The sequence below is a fragment of the Zalophus californianus genome, chromosome 7 (genome assembly GCF_009762305.2).
Source record: "Zalophus californianus isolate mZalCal1 chromosome 7, mZalCal1.pri.v2, whole genome shotgun sequence".
In the NCBI taxonomy this organism is placed as follows: Eukaryota; Metazoa; Chordata; class Mammalia; order Carnivora; family Otariidae; genus Zalophus; species Zalophus californianus.
The window spans coordinates 73,044,917-73,066,288 of NC_045601.1; the positions used below are offsets into that span (position 1 = coordinate 73,044,917).

Genomic DNA, 21,372 nt, shown 5'->3' on the forward strand with positions numbered 1-21,372 from the left:
CCTTTTGTTAGACCATAAGACATGTCATCTGCTTCTTGAGGGGACTTAATCAGGAACAAGGAGGATGCTTCCCAGTGGCTGAGGCAGTAGCTGGTCCATTTTGGCTCATCTCTGCTTTCTCCACAGCTGAGTGCTCTCTTGGCAAGCTCAGAAAACCACTGGCAGGGAAAGCAATCCAAGGCTTCACATTTTCCGTACCATCCAATTCAGCCAAAGATGCTCATGCCCAAAATATTTCCACACAGAGCCACACATCTGTCTTTAGAAACCCAACTTTTCATCTTGGCAGGAAGGAAAGTCACCAGAACTCTATTTCAGCCATCTAAGCAAATAAATAATCTGGGAACCAAATGTGGAGAAACCGTGGGATTGAGGGCTGACATTTAGACTTGGTAAATGGGTCACTTCCCAGCACAGTGCAAATGCCTGATAGAACCATCAGGACTCTGCCCTGGGAGCCTTGGCCACAGCAGCTCCTCAGGAATGTGACAGTTCCAAGTACAGGCCTGGACAACTGCCCGGCCAGTAGCCAGAAGGGGCCAAGACAGTGGATCACGTGGTGGCAGAGATGCCAGGGAGTAGGTCTTTGACATGGTTTTCAGTTGGCTGAATGAATTATAGAATATTTCAAGGCAGTCTTCGCTACAATTTTAATGTCTGTGGGAACTGGTTTAAGAACTTCCATATTTCCCATGTGGTACCTCTACGCAATGAAATATGAGTCAGCCCTAAGAAAGAATGAGATCTTGCCATTTCTGACAACATGGATGGACCTGGAGGGTATTGTGCTAAGTGAAATAAGTCAGACCGAGAAAGACAAATACCACATGATTTCGGTCTTATGTGGAATCTAAAACACAAAACGAATGAAACAAAAAGCAGAACCAGACCTATAAATACGGAGAACAAACTGGTGGTTGCTAGAGGGGAGGGGAGTGGGGGGGATGGGCAAAATGGGTGAAAGGGAGGGGGAGACACAGGCTTCCAGTTATGGGATGAATAAGTCACGGAAATGAAAGGCACAGCGTAAGGAGTACAGTCAGTGATACTGTAGTGGCGCTGTATGGTGGCAGGTGGCAGCTACAGCGGTGGTGAGCCCGGCATAATGCAGATGCCGAATCACACTGTTGTACACCTAAAACTAATGTAACACTGTGTGTCAACTATACTCAAAAAAAAAAAAAAAAAAACTTCCATACTTCCTATGAAAGGACTGGATAAAAATAGTAATTTGTATATTTCACGTGATTGCTTCTAAGGGACTTGGGTCTCTTTTTTAACTTATTTGGAAGTACTTGGTCTGTCTACTTCTCTACATTTCCTCAGGCCAGCCACACTCGTGGTCAGCATTATCTCGTGCCTGGGTTACTGCAACGGCCTCCTAACTGGTCTGTATGCTCTTCTTTGCCTCTTTCTAATCCAGTGTCCACACAGCGGGCCTGAGTGGTCTTTCTAAAACATAAGTATGATCATGTACTCCCTGATTTAAAAGATCTCCTACTGTCTTCGGAAAAACATGGCAGTTTTTGACATGAGGATCATAACCTACATGACATGGCCCTTTCTTGCCTTGCCAGCTTCACCTAGACCATCTGCCCGGCATGTCAGCGAACCTAGCTTCTCCCCTTCCCAGGCCACACCCACCGAAGCCTTCGAGTATGGGGTGCGACCTGGAACCAAAGGCCAACACGCGCGCTTGTTAAGTCATTCAGCTTCAGCTCAGTCATCTCTAAAATGGAGAAAATACTGGCCTATAGGCTTGCGGGGCGGACTGCAGAAGTTAACGCAGCTAAGGGAGCCGGACTCAGGTACATGCTCAATAAAGATGAGTGATCATTGTTGACGAGTCAGCTCCTGGATGTCTTTCTGATCTTAGCCCAAATGTCAGCCTTTCAGGAGAATGCTGTGTGCTGATCCCCCAGTCCTGGTCAGGTCTTCCTATATATGCTCTTACAGCATCTGGCACCTCTCCATTCACAGCGTGCTTTGTAATTATATATAAGAGGATTGATTTATTTGCATGCTGAAAAAAAAGTCTGATCAGGGTCAATATCCGTTTTAAGACAAGTTCCAGGAGCTCAGAGGCTGCTGTGTCTCCAGGGTTTGCCCAGCACATAGAAGGCACTCAATAAATGTTTGTTGAATGACTAAGCTTGAGTAGTTTAGCCAGCGCTTTCCCAGGGACCAAACAAGACTTCTGCGCTCTCCCTGTAGTGAAATCCCTATGTAAAGGGAGCAATGTCTGTGTGCCCTCCCCACCCCCCAATTCCCTCCCAATTCAGTTTTTTAAACTAATGAGCTGAGTGGGGGCTTGTAAAGCAGAACCGGGGCTGGGAGTCAAGAGAATGGGTTTTGGGGCTAGCTCAGTTTCAATGTGGTTTCATGACCTCGAGAGAGACATTTAGCTCCTGGGGCCTACATTTATTTCCTAAATTTGTAAAACAAGAGATTTGATTAGTGGTTTAACCCAAAAGTTGCTTAACTTTTTTTTTTTTTTTAAATTAAGCAAGGAGATCTTCCGCCTGCAGGAAATCTTGTGGCAATGCCAGCCGTAAAGCAGACTGCTCAGGTCATGCAGGCTTCAGCGGCCCTGGGGCCAGAGTCCGGCTCCGGGCTCCCTGCCGTGAGTGCTCTTCAGGTCACAGGGCAGACACCACTGGCCGACGGGCCCTCGGTGCCCAGCCAGTCAGCTGAGGCTCTGTGTCCTGCCTGTTGTAAGAGCAGCTTCAAGTGTCCAGGACCCAGGGCTCTCTCCCGTCTTCCCGGCCAAGAGGTCTTCCACAACCGGAGGGGCGAGTCGCAGTGTCCTCAGCCATCTCCGCACCCAACCATGACATGCTAGCTGTCCTGTTTCCTTAGGAGCTTGACGGGCCGCCTGACATTCTCTGTATCTGGACTCTGTCCCTCTGTTTTGCACATGCTTCGACTGACTGCTCAAATTCTTGCTCTTGGACATGCCGTGAGGACTGGGAGGTCTGAAGGAGATGATGGGTCTTGGAGAAGGACCCAGAGTGGGCACAAAACCCTCGTGAAATCCAGGCCGTTGGCTTTACCCAATCCTGAGGGGTTGGAGCAAATAAGGGAGTCCTGCAGGGTACGCAAGGGATCACCACAAATTCACTCACTCATTCAACAAACATTTACCAAGCTCCGACAGGTGCCCAGTGCTCTGGATCTCCCCTGCTCCGCAGGGCCAGGCCCAAGATCTGGGCTTTCTCTTCCTGAGGTCAGCAGCAGCTGCCTGATGGAGACAGAGCTGGGGAAGGAGAGGTGCCCCAGCTGTCCGCCGTCTTCCTCTCTTCACCATAGGATCTAGCCATCCCTAGGGCCCAGGAGCTTCCCAGGCACCAGGCTTCCCATTTACTTTTCACATTATAGGACAGGGTTTCATATGACAAATTAAAAAAAATCATAACACTGTTCTATCACTATAGCCTGTTAAAATGCCGAGTCCAAAGGAATGGGATGGGGAGAGAGAGAGAGACTGGTTTTCATCTTAACATGACCTTCTTGTAGTTCCATTTACTCAGTGCTCTTTTCAGGAGTAATAACTTTATTTCTTGAGATTAAAAAGGAGGTACATATGACCATAAATTGATGTATACCGGATATATTTTTTGGGGGAAAGTCAGCATTTAGCTGGAGAAGGCATTCCCAGAGCAGTTATATACAATGTGAAATGCTGTGTCTTTGTGGTTAGTGAGGGCTCTTAATAGCTGATTCTCACAAATCATTCATTTCAGTCACACTGGTGGGCAATCAAGCATGGAGGACACAAGTCAAACAAGTTTATCTCTGAGGACTGGGAGATCATCTGGCATGACCAAATGTCTGCTTCCAAATCATGACAGAGTATTTGGAAATTCTCTTCTGGATCAGCAGTCACGCATTCAAAACCGCAGGTGTTTCTAGGTCTGGGCGAAATGTACAGACTGAGGATAAGAGAACTGAGTAAGACACAGCCAGCCTGCTTGGGATAAAGCACCACATCCCTGGTTTCTTATTTTTTAAAGGTAGGAAGATACATTTGGTCATTTATGTACGTAGCTCAGATTCTTGAACTGAGTATATACCTCCTTTTAAAAAATTATTTAACAGGGGCGACTGGGTGGCTCAGTTGGTTAAGCGACTGCCTTCGGCTCAGGTTATGATCCTGGAGTCCCAGGATCGAGTCGAGTCCCGCATCGGGCTCCCTGCTCGGCGGGGAGTCTGCTTCTCCCTCTGACCCTCTTCCCTCTCGTGCTCTCTGGCTCTCATTCTCTCTCTCTCTCAAATAAATAAATAAAATCTTTAAAAAAAAAAGAAAAAAAATAAAAATTATTTAACAGAACTATTTATGACAGCTCAAGTTGTTAAAGTAACAAGTTTAGGCCAAGATGGAGTCGCTCGGGTTGAGCCCCACGTCAGCACACTGACACTTAACTGTGCTCAGCTGTCCCAGAAAAGGCAGGCTGAGGTCAACGAGCCAGTGTTTGCCAGCTCAGCACAAGTCACCCAGCCTGCTCCCAAACTTCCCTTTGTTCCCCGGAAGGAAAGTAACACTGCTTTTGCCAATCAGCAAATGCCCCGTGTAACTTCCTTGTTCCTGCTTATTTTGGTCTAGAAGTCTCTCTGGCCTCGTACGGCTCTTTGGAGCTCCTTTCTCTCTGCTAGGTGGGATCCTGCCCAATTCATGAATCACTGAATAAAGGCCTACTAGGTCAGTAAACTGTCTGTGGAAGAGTTTCTTTTAACAAAGTTAAGAATAGCTTAATACTTAATACTTAATATTAATACTTAATAAACCACACGTTGGATAGTTAAGGTTATAGGGTTTAGAGAGGTTTCAAAAACTTTTTTAGTAAGGGTAAAATTAGCATGACAGAATATTTGGCCAATGGAGAAGAAAAAATTACTCATACTCCCATCACCCTATGGTAATAACCAATATAGTTTGTGTGAATGAAAAAACATATATATATGGATGGATAGCAATGAGGGGGGAATGGGTGGCAGAATCCATTTTAGGGAGAAAGAATTTTCTGTTTAGTAAAATACTTGTGACAGATCAAGGCTCCAACAGGATGACTGGGAGAACAGGCACACCCCCGTGTGGGTACGTCAGTCTCCCCGTTCACCTCTTCTCCTCCGTCTGGGACAACCGGCTCCCAGACACCGACGTGGATGGGGGTGGGAGTGCAAACAGAGAGCGCTCCATTATGTGCTTAAAAATGGTGGGAGCATTCCGAGTTTCGGGGTAGCTGGGGATAAAGGGGTTGGAGACTGGAGTAATGAAAAGGAGAACGCCAGCGTGGGAGACGGGTGGAGCCTGGGAGGTGGGGAGGCCTAAGGAAGAAGATAACCAGCAAGCCATGCCCTCTGGAGGCGGCAGTGGGGGGCCTCGAAGAGGGTTCAGTGCAGGTAATGGGTTGTGCTGTGCTGCGTGGCCCACTCCCTTGTGGCGACTGGCAGGCTTGAAGGGGAAGTGCCTTGTGCGGATGGAGTCTGGGGAGATGCAGAAGAAAAGTAAATTTCCCGTATCTGGCACTACACCGCACGGATAGGAAGGGATGGTTTGGGAGAGGCAAGGCCAGAGGTGCCTGAGAATTCAGCAGAAGTAAAAATCAGGCTTAAGGGGCTAAGGACAAATACAAGATTCCCAAGGAATTATCAGATGGGGGGTAAGAAAAGCCCCCAAATTTTCCAAGTTTTGTATGATAAAGAGCCTTTTTCTTATTAAAGGGAGGAGTGACCTCCTAAATTAGCTTGGGATTTGTGACTCTCAGGGGATTACAGCTGGTATAATTTTTATGAAGGGGTCTGTTGGAGTCCAAAGACCTTTCTACACCCCAGGCTGCTTCCCAGTCAGGGTGGGAAAAAGGAGATCCTCTCAGAAGACCATGAAGACGCAAAGTTAAGGCAACCTGGAGGTCGTAATTGTAATCCCAGGAGGAGACTTGTACTTTATGATGGAAAGGGTTTATGATTTCACAATCGTTGGCCATTAGCTTTCCCTATAACTCAACCCTGCCAAATGACCTTGACCATGTTTTATGCTCTTCCTTTTTATATTTTGGGGTTTGGACAGTCCCACTTCATCTTTTTTTCTTTTTTTTTGAAGATCTTATTTATTTTAGAGAGAGGGGGGACACAAGCAGGAGGAGTGGGAGAGGGAGAAGCAGACCTCCCGCTGAGCAGGGAGCCCGACGTGGGGTTCTATCTCAGAACCCTGGAATGACGACCCGAGCCGAAGGCAGATGTCCAGCGACTGAGCCACCCAGGCGCCCCGCAGTCCGACTTCATCTTGGAAAGCAGTCTCATGAGACGCAGTTAAGACAGGTAAGTGTTATGTGGCTGCAAAAATTAACCAGAAGGCTCTGACTTTGTTCCCTGAAGGGGGCTGGTGCTGAGGCTGGGGGGTATGGCTAGAAGTTGACTGAAATAGTCCTGAGCGAGTGACCACTGGAATAAGTTAAGTCCCTGTGCCACCAAGGACGTGATCTCTGAAGCGAATGCCTACACCTCTGCCCTCTGGTTGGTTCTCCCAACTCACTTAATAAACCACACGTGTCAGCCGTCCTCACTGAAGCCCAAAGGAAATGGTTCTTTGTTGGATAGGGTTTCCCTGTCCTGTGGATGTGGTAAATAACAAGACCATTTTCTTGTTTGAAAAGGCAGGATTATCTGAACTTCAAGAATGAAAATTAATGGAGATGAACAATGACTGCAAGCAACCACAAAGCCTTTCAGCCTCCCTCACTTACTCTAGTGATGCAGGGCAGGTCCATCCCTTCACACTGCGTCTGGCCTCTGGCTACAGCACGAAGAACAAGCATTAGCTTTTTTCGCTCTGTCCCATTTGTAATTACATGGTAAACCCCATTTGTTTTGACAATGAAATCTTGTGGCCCTTAAAATCATCTATGTTCTCTAATAAACGAAGTGGTTTGAATTTCATATTCCATAAATGTGTGCCTATGTCTAGAAGCAATGAAAATAAGGTGTTTAGTGAAAACTGGTCAAATAACGAACTCTTACTTTGAAAGGTGCTGCGTGTGTTAATATTCACTCAACAGTCCCGGGCACCTGCCTTCCAGGTGTCAGCCACAGACATGGCCAAGCGTCCCTAACAGACACGTCCAAGCTAACAAGGAGAGAGACGTGAAGCCTGCTGGCCTGGGATGGAGAGAAGAGCCCAGGAGACTGAGGTTTCGGTAAGGCTGACGGCCAGCTCTCCAAGGAATAAGGGGTGGGAGGCTCTAAGTTAAGGCTAGGAGGCTAGGGCGAGGGAGGTGGATAATGGGGCTCTGGGGATGGAGCCATCCCGGATGATGACCCAGTTTCAGCCTCATGTAAAGCTGCTGAAATGGCGTGGAGCTGACAGTCGCATGTTGAGGGGATCAGGGGACTCTGAACCTTGGGTATGGGGTCAGCCATCCACATGGAACCCCCCACCGAGGTGAAGGCAGGAGCTGGGGCGGAGAGGAAGACCACAGGCTGGGCGATGCTGGGGAGTGGCTTAGAGACCATTCGATGACAGCAAGAAGGAGGGGCCAGGGTGGTAGAGCCTGGAGGTAGGAGCCTCCAAGAAGTTAGAGGTATAATGAAGTCCCCGGCAGTAACCTAAGGAAGTCATAAGTTGTTCTACAAAAAAAAGTTTTATTTCCCCAAAGTCTGGAAAGTAAGCAATCAGGCTCTTTGCATGGATGACTTTCTGGGGAACAGTCTATGTTAGAATGCAGGGGGTCGTAGACTTGGCAGTTCTAACCCTGCTATTCTGCAGATACAGAAACTGATGTCTCCATTCACCCAAGGCCACAGGGAGCTTGACCAGCACGATCCAAAATTCAGTTCACACAGCGGGAGGCAAACAGCACACTGAGTGTGCCTTCGAGGGCCGCACGGGGCGTAGGGTCCCCCGGCCCACCTGCTTCAGCTTTCAATCTGCTCTCCCTTTAGTACATACGTTCTTCTCCAAAGGCAACAACACAGACCAGTTCGTGACTAGGATTTCATTCCTATAGAGAAAACATGTGGGAACTAGCTCTCACCCCTTGCAACTTTAAGATTCTGTAAGCATAGTCGGGTGGACCTCTTCCCCCCTTCATTCCAACATGAGCATGGTCAGGCAATACTAGGTTAGCTGCATGTACACAATGGCTGCACTCAGAAGAACCTGGAATAACGTTCAACATTTGTCGGGGAGGGAGGCGGGCAGGCTGGGGGTGCAGTTAATGTACTGTTTCAGTCATGCCTCACTGAAAGCTGAGTTTTTTTTAAAAAAATATGGGCTAGTTATAGTACAATGAAGTTAATTTAATAGATGAAAACCAGCATTAAACAAATTAAATAATGGAACAGAAAATATCAGGTGCAATCTGGATGCTTCGTGAAATTTTCTTTCAGGTGTGTGTGTGTGTGTGTGTGTGTGTGTGTGTGTGTGTGTGTGTGTGTGTGTGTGTGTGTGTGTGTGTGTTGGGTTCTGTGCATGGCAAGACATAAAATTCCAGAGGATGTATTATTATTTTTTTTTAAAGATTTTATTTATTTTTGAGAGAGAAAGAGAGCACAAGCAGGGGGAGTGGCAGGCAGAGGGAGAAGCAGGCTCCCCACTGAGCAGGGAGCCTGACGTGGGGCTCGATCCCAGGATCCCGGGCTCATGACCTGAGCTGAAGGCAGATTGCTTAACTGACTGACCCACCCAGGTGCCCGGGATGAATTATTTTAACTACACTTTTATTAACAAATCATATTTAACCTCAAGTTAGGTTATGCTAATTCCAAAAACAATTCAGAGGAGTTTAAGGTTGTGAAAACTTATTTAAACAAGCAAATATGCCTCATCTCCTCCTTTGTCTTGGAATTACCTTTAATTGTTAACTTCATCCCTCAAAATGATGAGTATCAAAATTGAATATTCTCATGAGAACCAGTTTGTGGGAACAGCAGTCTTGCTAAGCAACCATGAAATGTGAAATAAGTGACTAAAACTTTAGAGGCAGTTCTTTCAGAGACTGTAATGATCTACTTCAAGATTTATGTATAAAAAAAATCCCAATTTTTATCGCCAAATCTTTCTTTCATCCAGTCATTCATCATTAACAAAACTCAGTTACTTGGCAAGAGGCACACAGTGTTTTGCAGGACCTCACTGGCTGCAACAAAGTGACAGGGACAAAAGGTCACGCTGCAGCATTAATGGGAAGCCGGGCATGGTCGCCGAAACTTCTCAGGCCCAGCAGGGCACACTAATTGTTGGTCACACGGCAAGGCCATGGACGGCCAATGGGTGCTGGAAGAGGCAGTGGTTAAGATGGTGTAAAGGCACATCGTGAAGAACAGGGGAATGACTTTAGCATGTGAATGGAGGGGGTGGATTTCTTTGATTGTTTATGTGCTGTTTTGGTCCTGCTTCATTCAGAGCTGAGTTTTTCAAAATGTGGGCCAGCTACAATATGAGAAAATTAATTTAATGGGTGGTAACTGACACTTAAAAAAAAATGAAACAGTACAGAACCAGGGTGCACTCCAGGTTCTTTGTGAAAGTTCAGTGTGTGTGTGTGTGTGTGTGTGTGTGTGTGTGTGTGTGACTCTGTGTTTGTGACTGTGTCTGTGTGTCTGTGTGTCACTGTGTGTGTGTGTGACTGTGTGTGTGGTATGCGTGTGACTCTGTGTGTGTGAGACTGTGTGTGTGTGACTCTGTGTGTTTGTGGGTGTGTGCTGGGTCTTCATCTACAATGCTTTTCTCACTCGGGATCGAATTCAGTACAGTGTGAGGCCACCGCTCCCCAGGACGAAGGGGCTGGAGGCACACATCTAGCTCGCACCGTGTGCCCCCGGTTTCTGACACCACCTCAGACAGAAGCTAAGCAGAGGCTCCAGGGAAGGGTTGTTCACAGGTCTCATCCACAGAGCTGGGACAGACTGGAGTAAGGACGCTCGGATACGAGGCCCTGTCCTGCGGCGCCTCACCTCCAGCCGTCCATTCCAGACGTGAAGTCATCGTGACCTTTCTCATCAGGTTGTTTCCATCCTCATTCTGCTGCTGAGGAGATCAGGCGGAGACAGGAGCCCCCAGCAGTGACCCAGCCAGCCCGACGGCCGAGTCTCCAGCTCGCCCCACGCTGCCCCATAACTTACCCCGTGAGGCTCTCCCCGCTCTGGCGCTCTCTCCCCTCTAGCTGCCCTGGAGTTACCTAAGTGGCTCTCAGACGTCTGACTGCGACACTGCTCACGCTAAGCAAGTCCCCTCACTGTCAGCACCTGCCACTGTCCTGACACACAGACCTACCGCCTGCTAGGCATGGGCACTGTCCTCATCACTCACAGACAGCTTTTTCCACGAGACAAATACTTACTCCTGTGAGTGACGTAAGTGCCTCACCTACTGTAGTCTAGTCCATTAAAAGCTTTTGACCCACTACATTGATTTCACAACCACTAATGCGAATCACCCAGTGTGAAATGATTCTCTAGCCTGTGTCTACCAAGAGGTAAAACACATACGAGGGAACTGCGTGAGGAAGGAGTCAAAACCATGTGAACATGGTTTTCTTTTCTAAAGAGAAGGCCAGCCCCACCTTGTGAAGGAGTTCACCAGCGTCCGCAGTCAGACTGGTCTGTCTGGACGGGTGGGCAGCCTCCACATCGCTGCCCGCCAGGACATGGCCCTCTACAGTTTATACAGTGTTCTCCCGCACATACATATACCACCTCACGTCATTCTCACAACAATGGGGCACTTGGAGCGTTATCACCCCAATTTTGAAGCAAAGCTAACAGGTTCAGAGAGGGTGAGTGACCTGCTCATGGTCTCTGACGTGAATCAGGAAGGAAGACTTTGGACCCAATATTGTTTCTTTCCTTTCTTTTTATAATTTGTGTCTCTCTTTCTGATTGCAAAAGCAACATGCGTTCATTTGAAAATACTCAAAAGTGCTAAGAAGAGAGTGAAAATTACCTGTATGCTTTTTTTTGTGATAACCCCTTTTAACATTTTTTAAAAAATTTTATGTATTGGGGAGCGGAGAGAGAGAGCACACACGAGTGGAGGTAGGGGCAGAGGGAGAAGCAGGCTCCGCACTGAGCAGTGAGCCCGGGGAGGGACTCGATCCCAGGACCCCTGAGCTGAAGGCAGACACTCAACTGACTGAGCAACCAGGGTGCCCCCTTTTAACATTTTTGGGTATTTCTTTTTTTTTTTTGCTTTTATAAAAATAGGATCACCTTAGGCCATACGGAGGTGGGTGAAGCAGCAACCTCTTCAAGGACAGGGGTGTTCCCTGCCAAAGCCTTCCTTCCCACTAGCCGGTAACAGTCAGTTACCAGGAAACCTTCCTCCTCCTCTTCCTTCTCTTAAAAGTCCTTCAAATCTCCATGCAGTAGTCGGGGGGGGGGGGTACGGGGGCGGGGGGTGGCATGGTAGGAAAGACTCACGAAGCCAGCCAGACTCAAAAGTTTTGGGACATTATAAGTTCAACATAGAAGGGAAACAAAGAGGTTTTCTAACTAAAACTACCAAACATCAAAGAGAGAGAGAAAGAGGGAGGGAGGGTGGGAGGGAAAGTGGTAGGGGAGGAAGAGAGGGAGAGGGAGGGAGGGGAATGGACATGCTTTCAGGAGCATCGGGGCCTATGACTTCCAATGCACGGTCCTAGTATGAAGAAGAATTAAGACTTGAGCCCAGAGTTCAGCCCCTGCTACCTGCGAACCTACAAAATCAAATCTGTCACCCTGACACGTGAAGGCCTTATTTACATTATTTTGTTTATACTTAAAATTATTTTATTTATTATTTTTAAAGATTTTATTTAATTTATTTATCAGAGAGGGAGAGAGAGCGTACAAGCAGGGGGAGCGGCAGGGGGAGAAGCAGGCCTCCCGCCGAGCAGGGAGCCCGATGCGGGACTCGATTCCAGGACCCTGGGATCATGAGCTGAGCCGAAGGCAGAAGCTTAATGACTGAGCCACCCAGGTGCCCCACTTAAATTTTTTTTAAAGATTTTATTTATTTATTTGAAAGATAGTGCAAGCGAGAGAGCACAAGCAGGTGGAGTGGGAGAGGGAGAAGCAGGCTCCTCACTGAGCAGAGAGCCCTACGCGGGGCTCGATCCTAGGACCCTGGGATCATGACCTGAGCTGAATGCTTAGGCAGATGCTTAACCGACTGAGTCACCCAGGTGATCCTATACTTAAAAATTTTTATATGATATGTTGCTTTTTGATGTAAGCTGATTTTTGACTGGGGCTCAGTAATCTTTTTATACACTATAAAAGTGTATTTTATACATATTTTATATATATTTATAATATACATAAATAAATAGAATTGACATAATCATGAAACCAATATATTAACTCTTAATGTCTCTGAATATGATTTACATGTTACTATATATGTGTATTACATATATATTACACATTACAAAATATATGTAATATATATTATGTGTTAAATAGGAGTAAAAATGATAACAGTTACAAAGAGACAAAGTAAGTTATCTAGACATCCTGGCCAGTATAATCCTTTTGAAATAATTACCTGTATAAAGAAATGTGTTGGAGTGTCCTCCCACCACGATGTCCACGCCCTTCACTTTCTGAGCGATGAGTTTATCCATTTCAAAACCAGAGTGTCCCAGTGCAATAATTTTGTTCACATTTAGAGTTTTTAGCTTATCAACTTCAGGCTGCAATGCAGTGATTTCATCTTCAAATACTAAATTCCTTCCTAAGGAACAAAATAAGTAAAATGGACATTTATTAATAATTTTTATTATATTGCTTATTACGCATACTAACACATAGAGTAAAAACACCTTTATCTACTAAAGCTCTTAAATTACTAAAACCAAAACATATTTGTAAATTAAATATAAAATCCCTAAAAAGCCAATAAAAATTCGCATCAATATCCTTAGTTACATTCACTTAACGTTGCTTTAGGTTAAGGTTGTGAATATTATGTTGCTCTAATGTAATCTCAAGCTATGAGGAGGCTTCAGACCTGCAACCCTATTTTTTATTTTTTTTTAAAGATTTCACCTATTTATTTGAGAGAGAGAATGAGAGACAGAAAGCACGAGAGGGAAGAGGGTCAGAGGGAGAAGCAGACTCCCCGCTGAGCGGGGAGCCCGATGCGGGACTCGATCCCAGGACTCCAGGATCATGACCTGAGCCGAAGGCAGTCGCCCAACCAACTGAGCCACCCAGGCGCCCTAGTTTCTAAAAACGTGTTTTTAATATCAGATGTTTCTCAGTCATATTATTTTTTGAGCAAGACATGGCTGTACCCATCTTGACTTGATCCAGTTCAGAAGGCATGGCTCAGAATGGCATTTATTTCCAACGAGCAAATTCATTCACAAAAGACAAAGACTTCTCATTATTGAAAATACTCCTAAGACTTGTGTCACAGGACCTAAGAGCAACTCTGCAAGATTAGTCCTAGCTTTCTTTGACCAGTGGCTACTTTAGAAATGTACAGTTTCCCAAGCAAAGTACTTTGTAAGAAAACATTCACTTTTATGTCTTAGTTCTGGTATTTTTGTTAAAAGTGATCTCTTTTAAGTTACTTGATTTGGTGTTGTAAATTAAATTATAATGATTCTCTCTGCTGTAAAAAGTGTGTTTTTATATTCAGACTTCCATTGTGCCAAGGCAGAAAGTGCCTGAGCACACGAGCGTGTTGTAGGATCTGTATGTCAAGTCATCATGTTGCTTATACACCTTACACTTAGTGCGGTGGTTTGGTTATATCTCGATAAAACCGGGGTGGGGGGCGCCCAGATTAGTACATCTAAGGCTTCGTTTGCCAGTTCAGGATAATCAGTCTTCAAACTTAAAACTTTGTCGGCAACTAGTCCTTGAACGTCAATCCTAACACACCCGTTGGTGCTGCGCCTTGTTCATTCGGTAAAGCCGACTCTGGTGCGTTCTCGAGCTCCGCCTTAGACAGGGTCTCACCCAGCTCCTGTTGGCACGGGAGTGTGCACTTTCTTCCCCGCTTACTCCCCCTTGCAGCGCTAACAGAAGAACGCCCCAGGGACCAGGCTGCGGGGTGTGGCTGTGACTGTGTGGACCCACGGCCCAGAAACCCAGCAACTCACAGGGGCGCCACGCTGGACTGGTCGTGCTGTCCCCAGCTCACAGGTGACACTTAAACAGCAGGGGTAACAGCTTGGCCACCATTGTCTGCCATGAAAACATCAAGAATAATCCGCTTCTTGCTTACCACTCACTCCAAGAAGCCCGGGGCTCCCCGGTCACCCCACAGTGCCATGTCACTTTCTCTGAGAGCTCCCCGAGCCTCCCTTTAAGTTAACAAGTTGCACCCGCCCCCCGCCCCACTTACCATTCTCCCTACCGCTTAGCACTTACCACCTCCTGACGCACCAAATATTCTAACTCATTTATTTGCTCACTCCTGTAAACTGCAGTAGGCAGGGTTTTTTGTTTTTTGTTTTTTGTTTTGGTCAGCATCCCTGGTGCCTAGAACTATGCCTACACGTAGGCACTCAGAGGAAAGAACCAACGAATGAATGAATATTGAGCCCTTCAGAGAAGGCTACCATCTGCTTTCGTGTGGCTGGCAACAAGGAAGAATGGTTCAGAGAAATGCTTCTGAGGACAAAGATATGTATTCTCCTAACACATTAGGAGCCTCTCGGGATCCGTCATCACACACATAAGAAAGTATGGGATCTGTTTCAGGATCTCCTGAGGGGTTACAGGAGTTTCATTGTCAGGCTAAAATGAATGAACTGTGTGTGCTATATACCTGTGGGCACCCAGGCCATGAGGACTGGAGGGATGGGGCTGGACCAGGGGCCCAAGAGCTGCAGGAAGAACATGTGCACTGGGCCTGCGGTCTTGGTAGAAGCAGGTGTCCCAGAAACACTGCTCCACCCCTCCCCAGCATTGGCATCAGTCCAGGAAGGCTGGATGGCTACACCATCCAGCCTTCCTCTTCTGGGAGCTGCTGGGAGGGCATCACTCCTTCAGATACATTAGCCCAGTCAAGGACTAATACGAGGTGCTACCAGAGTCCCAGCAAAGGGGGGCTGATTTCTGGAGCCCCTGTGTCTCTTCACCGACAACCCCTCCTTTCTAACTGGTGACTATTTCAGAAGGGATGACGCTTTTCTCCCCATCATGCCTGAACTCCTTGGTCAGTCATTCAGGAGGCCCTGCAATCTACTCCTCACCCCACTTTTTGCCTTCCCTGCTTGGAACCTGTGTTCCAAGAAACTGAACTATTCGCTCTTCGGACATGGTGGCCCCCATGCTTCCCTGCTCTTATGTGTTCATTCCAGCAACATTTATTGAGAACTTCCCATATGCCGGGCACGGTATAGAGCAGAGAGCAGTGGAGGAGACAGAGAAGGTCCCTGACCTCACAGGGCTTGCCTCCCAGCATGTGACTCTGACCTCACCGCTGGAATGCCCTTTGCCCCAGGATGTCCTGCGTGCCCTGGAGGGGGCCAAGGAGCTTCTTCAAGTCCGCAGGACCTCCAAGCTGGCCATCACTCCTTTCACTTACCCCCTGCTCCTAAAAGACCTTCCCCCATTCCCTGACTCTGTGACTCTCTTAGGGCATTTAATTACATTCTGTCTTGAACAATTTCAAAAAACAGTGGGTACAATAGAAATTAGAGAGACACAGAATTACTCAATTATTCAACAAGTCCACATCTTTATCTAAAGCTCCCCCTCTGGCCTCTATAGTAGGTTCTGGACGTTCACTGAGAGGAGCCCTAGGCTCTGTCCTCAGGCTGCTCAGGCCAGCACAGGAAGCTGACAGTAAGGGAAAAATGTTATCCGGGGGAGCTGCTCAGGGGGAGGGATTTTCTGTGGGAGCTGGGGACACAGAGCAAGAGCGTTCAAGGGGAGCAGGGGCAAGGGCGGCAGCAACCGGGCCATGTCATCCCAGCCTGCCCGACACTGGTAACTGGCTTGTCTGCTGTCAGGCAGCCCGGTTCACTCTGCCAACCCCGCATGGTCCTCTTTGCAGAAAAGCCCCGGGAAGCCGGAGGCACAGCCCCCGTAGACCCCAGGGGAGGTTAGATCCCCGGGGCGGGGAGCAGCGGTTAGGCTGTGTGTGTGTGGGGGGGGGGAGCAGCCTGAGACTGTCAGCTGGGGCCGCAGATGGGACCACACGCTTCTTAGAAGAGTGCTTCTGAAACACGGGGAAAGCCGGTGGCTCATCCTAGTCACAGCCAGCTCCTAGCTCCACAAGGACCTCAACAGCTCCTTGGTGACCAGGTGTCACACAGCATGCAGAGGCTCGGTCCCCAGGGAAGCCCCGTGTGGGCCCTGCCCCCGGGCTGGCAGCAGGACCCTCTGCCCTCACAGCGGCTCAGGACCCAGCATGCCGGCCTTCCCGTCGTTCCCGGTGGCCTGGACCAACTCTAGCCTCGACATTAGATCACTTTTCTAATTGCTAAATGACTGCAGGGCCTTTACCAGTTAATGCTTCATGAAAACCCCTGCTTCTGGGTAATGCCAGCTCCTGGTTTTCCTGCTCCTGTTTCTTTTTCTTCTTTACACTCTGCTCTCCACAAGGGCTGTTATCACCTGTCCCCACACAACGCGACTACAGTGCCACTGACTGAATCCCCTGTGCTGCGCCTTTTATTCCTGTCAGTTGCCCTTTTTTTTTTCCTTCAAATATGGGAAGAAAACGGATTTGGATGATTTAGAAAAAATGTCACTTTCATTTTCGCTGCCAAAGTGTTTCGGTCAAAGCGTTCCTGTGAAAGTTTCAAAACTGTTTTTTGAAAAAGTTTTGAAAAACATTTTGAAAAACATTTCAAAAATGTTTCTTGAATAACTTTAGGATTATACATGCATGCACGTATATGTTCACGCTGTATGAAATATAGCATATATAAGACATTTATATTAGGATATATATACCACAGGACTTTTCAAGGATATGTATTCCTCAGAAAGCCAGATACTGAACAAAGTCATTAAACAGAAGAAAAAGGAGAGTTAACTAGACATATAATGATCATACTAGAAAAGGAAAGGTAAGGTAATTTGAGGTAAAACCCTAGCTCTGGGCCCTCTGACTCCACAGGAAAAGGGGCAGTGCCGTATGTTTCATTCTCCAGTGAATGACTCTGTAATGTTAACCCTGGACGTAAACAGCTTTCTTGCCCAATTATGAATCCATTGAATTAAACAAAGATACTGTGTATGTCAACAAAGAAGTTCACTGAAAAAAGAGCAATGTCTTTAAGAGGTAATTTGGAACAACGTGGAGGCCACCAGACTGGTTTCATCAATGACTAAGTAGACTACCTGCCCAACACCACACGTTGTTCCTGCTTTTACCCACAGTCCATAAAAATCATGCCAAGCTCTGATTTAACACATCTATTTGCAACCAATGAGTGCTATAAAAGTAGAAAATACCTGGATTTGAGAGAACAGGGGTTTCTTTTGAAGTATATCCAACAATTCCCACAACTTCATCACCAACAGAAAGAATTTTATATGGCAAATAAAGTCCTGATATTTGAGATGCTAGCGGCCCCTTTGCTTTAATATTTGCACTCAGAATTGGAAATTTGGCCTCTTTGAGGAGTGGATCAATCAGTCCTTCTACACCATTATCAAATTCATGATTTCCCAGTGCCTGGTAGAAAGGGAAAAGAGAACAAGAATTAGGTACTCCGGAATTTCTAACAGAAACATACTGTAAAGAATATGACACATGAGCCCAGTGGCTCCCAAACCTTATGGGGCTCCAGGAGCTGACCGCATGACCTCTGTCATCCTCACGCCCAGAGATTTGACTCATTGCCCCTGGGGTTGGGCCCGGGGGCACACAGATCATCAGGCTCAGTTGGGAATTGCTTCCCAGGTCCCGCACCACCTACTGGAGGTGGCACTGATGCATGAAGGAGTCGCCTGGGAAGCTGGCCACACGTCCACCGTCCTGCCATCCCCAGGTCTGGGGCAAGTTCGAGGATCTACCTTTCCTAAGCTTTCCCCAGCCTTTCCAGGTTCTGTTTTCTCTCATAAACCCACGTTGCAATTTGCCCACCCAACCGTTGTGACCGCCCATCTGCTGGGAGAACCACTGAAATCAACAGGACTGTAGCAAAAGGCGACTGGAAACGTACTGTTGATAGAGAGGCCAGAGCCTCTCCTCGTCCCATCGCCGCATCTCCTCGGATCATTCCTCCCTTATGCTCCCACAACTCTTTCTTCCCAACGACCGTGTGGTCCTCTAATTCTTTGGGGAAAATGAAGATCCCTGAAGGCCAACAGGAGATGGCTTTCTCTACATCGTACAGGATGGCACGGGTGTCCTCCTTTGGGCAGCTCTGGCCCGCCCTGCGTTTCATTCCCAGCAGTTTCACATCCGAGGAAGATCGGGATGGTGCAGTGCTGTTGGCCCGCTCTGAGCACGGGAGTTGGTGAGGAGCTGGCATGGCTGAAAGGTGCCCTTGCCTCCCATCTTCTTTGCTCTCTCCCAGTCCTCACTGTTCTGGGAGTGGCCACTGGGCCCAAAACAATGCTTTGACATCTGGCAGCTTCCCCCAGAGTAATCCTGACAAACCCGGGCATTCCGGCCACCTCCTCTGAAACACCTGCCCTCCCTTTCTCTCTTGGCCTCCTCGCATAAGCTTATCTCCCCCAGGCACCTGCTTACTTGCTCTGGCAGGCGGTTTGCTAACTTAGTACTTACGCCAGTGAGTCTCAAACTTTCCAAATACCACGCCTGATTTTGCTTCACTTTGTTGTCATCTGGGAGCAGACCTGGAAATGCAGGTTGGTGACCCGTAACTGAGATTAGGGCCCCCCTGGATTCTCTCACGGGCCCCACTCCTTTACTAGCACATTCCGCACTCTGAAGCCATGTTCAGCATGTTCGTGGGGGCCTCGCCGGACTGCGTGCTCTCTGAGCCGCCGTGTCCTGCTGCCCGCCCCCACCCTGCTCAGCACTGTGGCCCCTCACCCGCCACCCAGGCACCCTGTGAGCATCTGGGGCTCAAAGAACCGTGCACATGATATCCTCACGCGTACCTTTATACACACAAAGCAACACAGTGTCTTCATATTCCCACATACCTGTCTCCCTGATGAAACTCAGAATGTGTGAATCTGCCTCGTCCCCGACGCTCTGAGTACCCACTCATTTCTACTTCTTCCTCTTAACTAATTGCTTCAACCTTAGAGGCTGACCTAAGTCTTAAAAGGGTCTCCCAGTCTTGGGTAATTGTCTGTCTTCTCTTTAGAACATCATGATTTCGTCCTGTGGCAAAATCAGTCTCCCTCATGGGATTACAATGAACTGTCTTGCCTAACTGTGAAGTCTTTTTTTTTTTTTTTAAGATTTCATTTATTTATTTGACAGAGAGAGACACAGCGAGAGAGGGAACACAAGTAGGGGGAGTGGGAGAGGGAGAAGCAGGCTTCCCGCGGAGCAGGGAGCCCGATGTGGGACTCGATCCCAGGACCCTGGGATCATGACCTGAGCCAAAGGCAGACACTCAACGACTGAGCCACCCAGGCGCCACCCTAACTGCGAAGTCTTAAAAAGTGAGTATTTCTCTCATTCTTCATGGCCGATTATCCAATGTGTCAGCCACCTTGCTGTTTATCCACAGCATTATGTTGCTAGCGTTCGGCGACCGTTGGAGTGACCTTATTCATTTACTTGTGACTTTTTTGATGTCTCCTCCCCTGAGTGTAACACCCTGAAAGCGGTGATGGTGGCTATCTTTTCCTATCTCTGTGGGGAGAGGAGCCCTGATCTGGGTGCTCAGGGCTGAGCAGAGACCAGCTGAATGAGCTCCTTCACATCCCCATCTTCCACTCAGAAGTGAACATCTGCAGTCCTGACTTTCCCCCTGACCTTTAGTTCCCTGTGTCCAACTGCCACGCAGACGCTTCCCTCCAAGGACTCACAAGCACCCATGTTTACCCTTGCTCAAAGCCCCTTCCTCTGGGATCCGCCATGTTGGCCCAAGCTGCCTCCATCTACCCAGTCAAGGAAGCCAGATACCCCGGCGCAGCTGAATGCCCCCCACTCGCTAGCTCTTCCTCACCCCCCACCAGCATCCCACCTTTGCCTAAACGCTCAATTCCATCCATCCCCCCGCATGCATTCCTCGCCCGTTCCCTCCTGGACCACTGCCACAGCCTCCTCACTGGCTTTCAGCTAGTGCCATTCCTTCCTCTGAACCATTCAACATAGTGCTGCCAGAAAAAAACATTCTAAAATGCAAAGTTTGGGGCACCTGGGTGGCTCAGGCTGCCTTCAGCTCAGGCCATGATCCCAGGGTCCTGGGATTGAGCCCCTCGTTGGGCTCCCTGCTCAGCGGGAGCCGGCCTCTCCCTCTCCTCCCCACTTGTGCTCTCTCTCAGTATCTCTATCACTATCTGTCTGTCTCTCTCTCTCTCTCAGATAAATAAAGTCTTTTAAAACATTAAAAAAAAACAAAATGCAAAGTTTATCTTGTCAAGCTCAACTGTAAGGTCCTATGGTGGCTCTCCACTGCTCGTGTGATAAAATTCAACATCCTGAGCTCCTTGAGCCATCTGGTCTTGCCTTCCCCTCCAGCCTTATTTCTGACACCCACCATCGGCTAAAGTATGAGACAACCAGGCAGGGCTGGCTCCACCACTCATGAGGTCAACCAGAGCACACTTGTAAACCACAGCTTCCTCTGGAAGGGCAGTGAATAAAAGAAAGGTTGTAATAAAAATGGAACAGCATTGACTAAGCACTTGCCGCACGCCAGCATCATGCAAAGTGGTTTTGTTAAGAAAACCTGGTTTTGTGCTGTGAAATTGGTATTATTACTATTATCATTTTACAGATGAAAACAGATCTAGAGACACTGAATGAATAGTTCAAGGTCACGCAAGTAATAAGTGGTAGAGCTGGGACTAGAACCACTTCTGTTTGACTCTAACCTTCTTAACCTCTATGCTTGGATATAAAGAGCTTTGCATAAAGCCTAGCAGATAAAATCCTAAGTACCTGCAGTTTTCATGCTCTCACTCATCTTTGTGCCTTTGTATATAACAGATAAATGATGACTGGTTGATTGAAATCCAGACAGGTAGATGAATAGAACTGCACAAGTAGGCAGAGCTGCAGGCAGAGGGAGAAGGAGGAGAAGCAGGCTCCCCACTGAACAGGGAGCCCGATGCGGGGCTCGATCCCAGGACCCCGGGATCATGACCTGAGCCAAAGGCAGCCGCTTAACTGACTGAGCCACCCAGGCGCCCCTGAATGAATACTTGAATGAGCAGAAGAGTCTCTGACAAATTTCTTTCTTCTATACACAGCTAACTTTTCCTACAAAAATTCCTTTGCAGAAAAATGCCTTGGTAAATTCTTATTTTCTTTATAAACTCATATTTTCA

The 21,372-nt window shown here is 47.6% G+C and overlaps 1 protein-coding gene across 1 annotated transcript in view; it reads right to left on the reverse strand.

Moving 5' to 3' along the window:
* The window catches only part of NT5E (5'-nucleotidase ecto), a 47,349-nt gene that overhangs the window by 11,470 nt on the left and 14,507 nt on the right, over positions 1–21,372 (reverse strand). Inside the window, exons 2-3 of the mRNA XM_027603437.2 lie at positions 17,401–17,623; positions 12,521–12,709 (exon numbers count right to left, since the gene is read on the reverse strand). Of these exons, the coding sequence (XP_027459238.2) occupies positions 12,521–12,709; positions 17,401–17,623 (412 nt within the window). The remainder of the gene's footprint in view (positions 1–12,520; positions 12,710–17,400; positions 17,624–21,372) is intronic.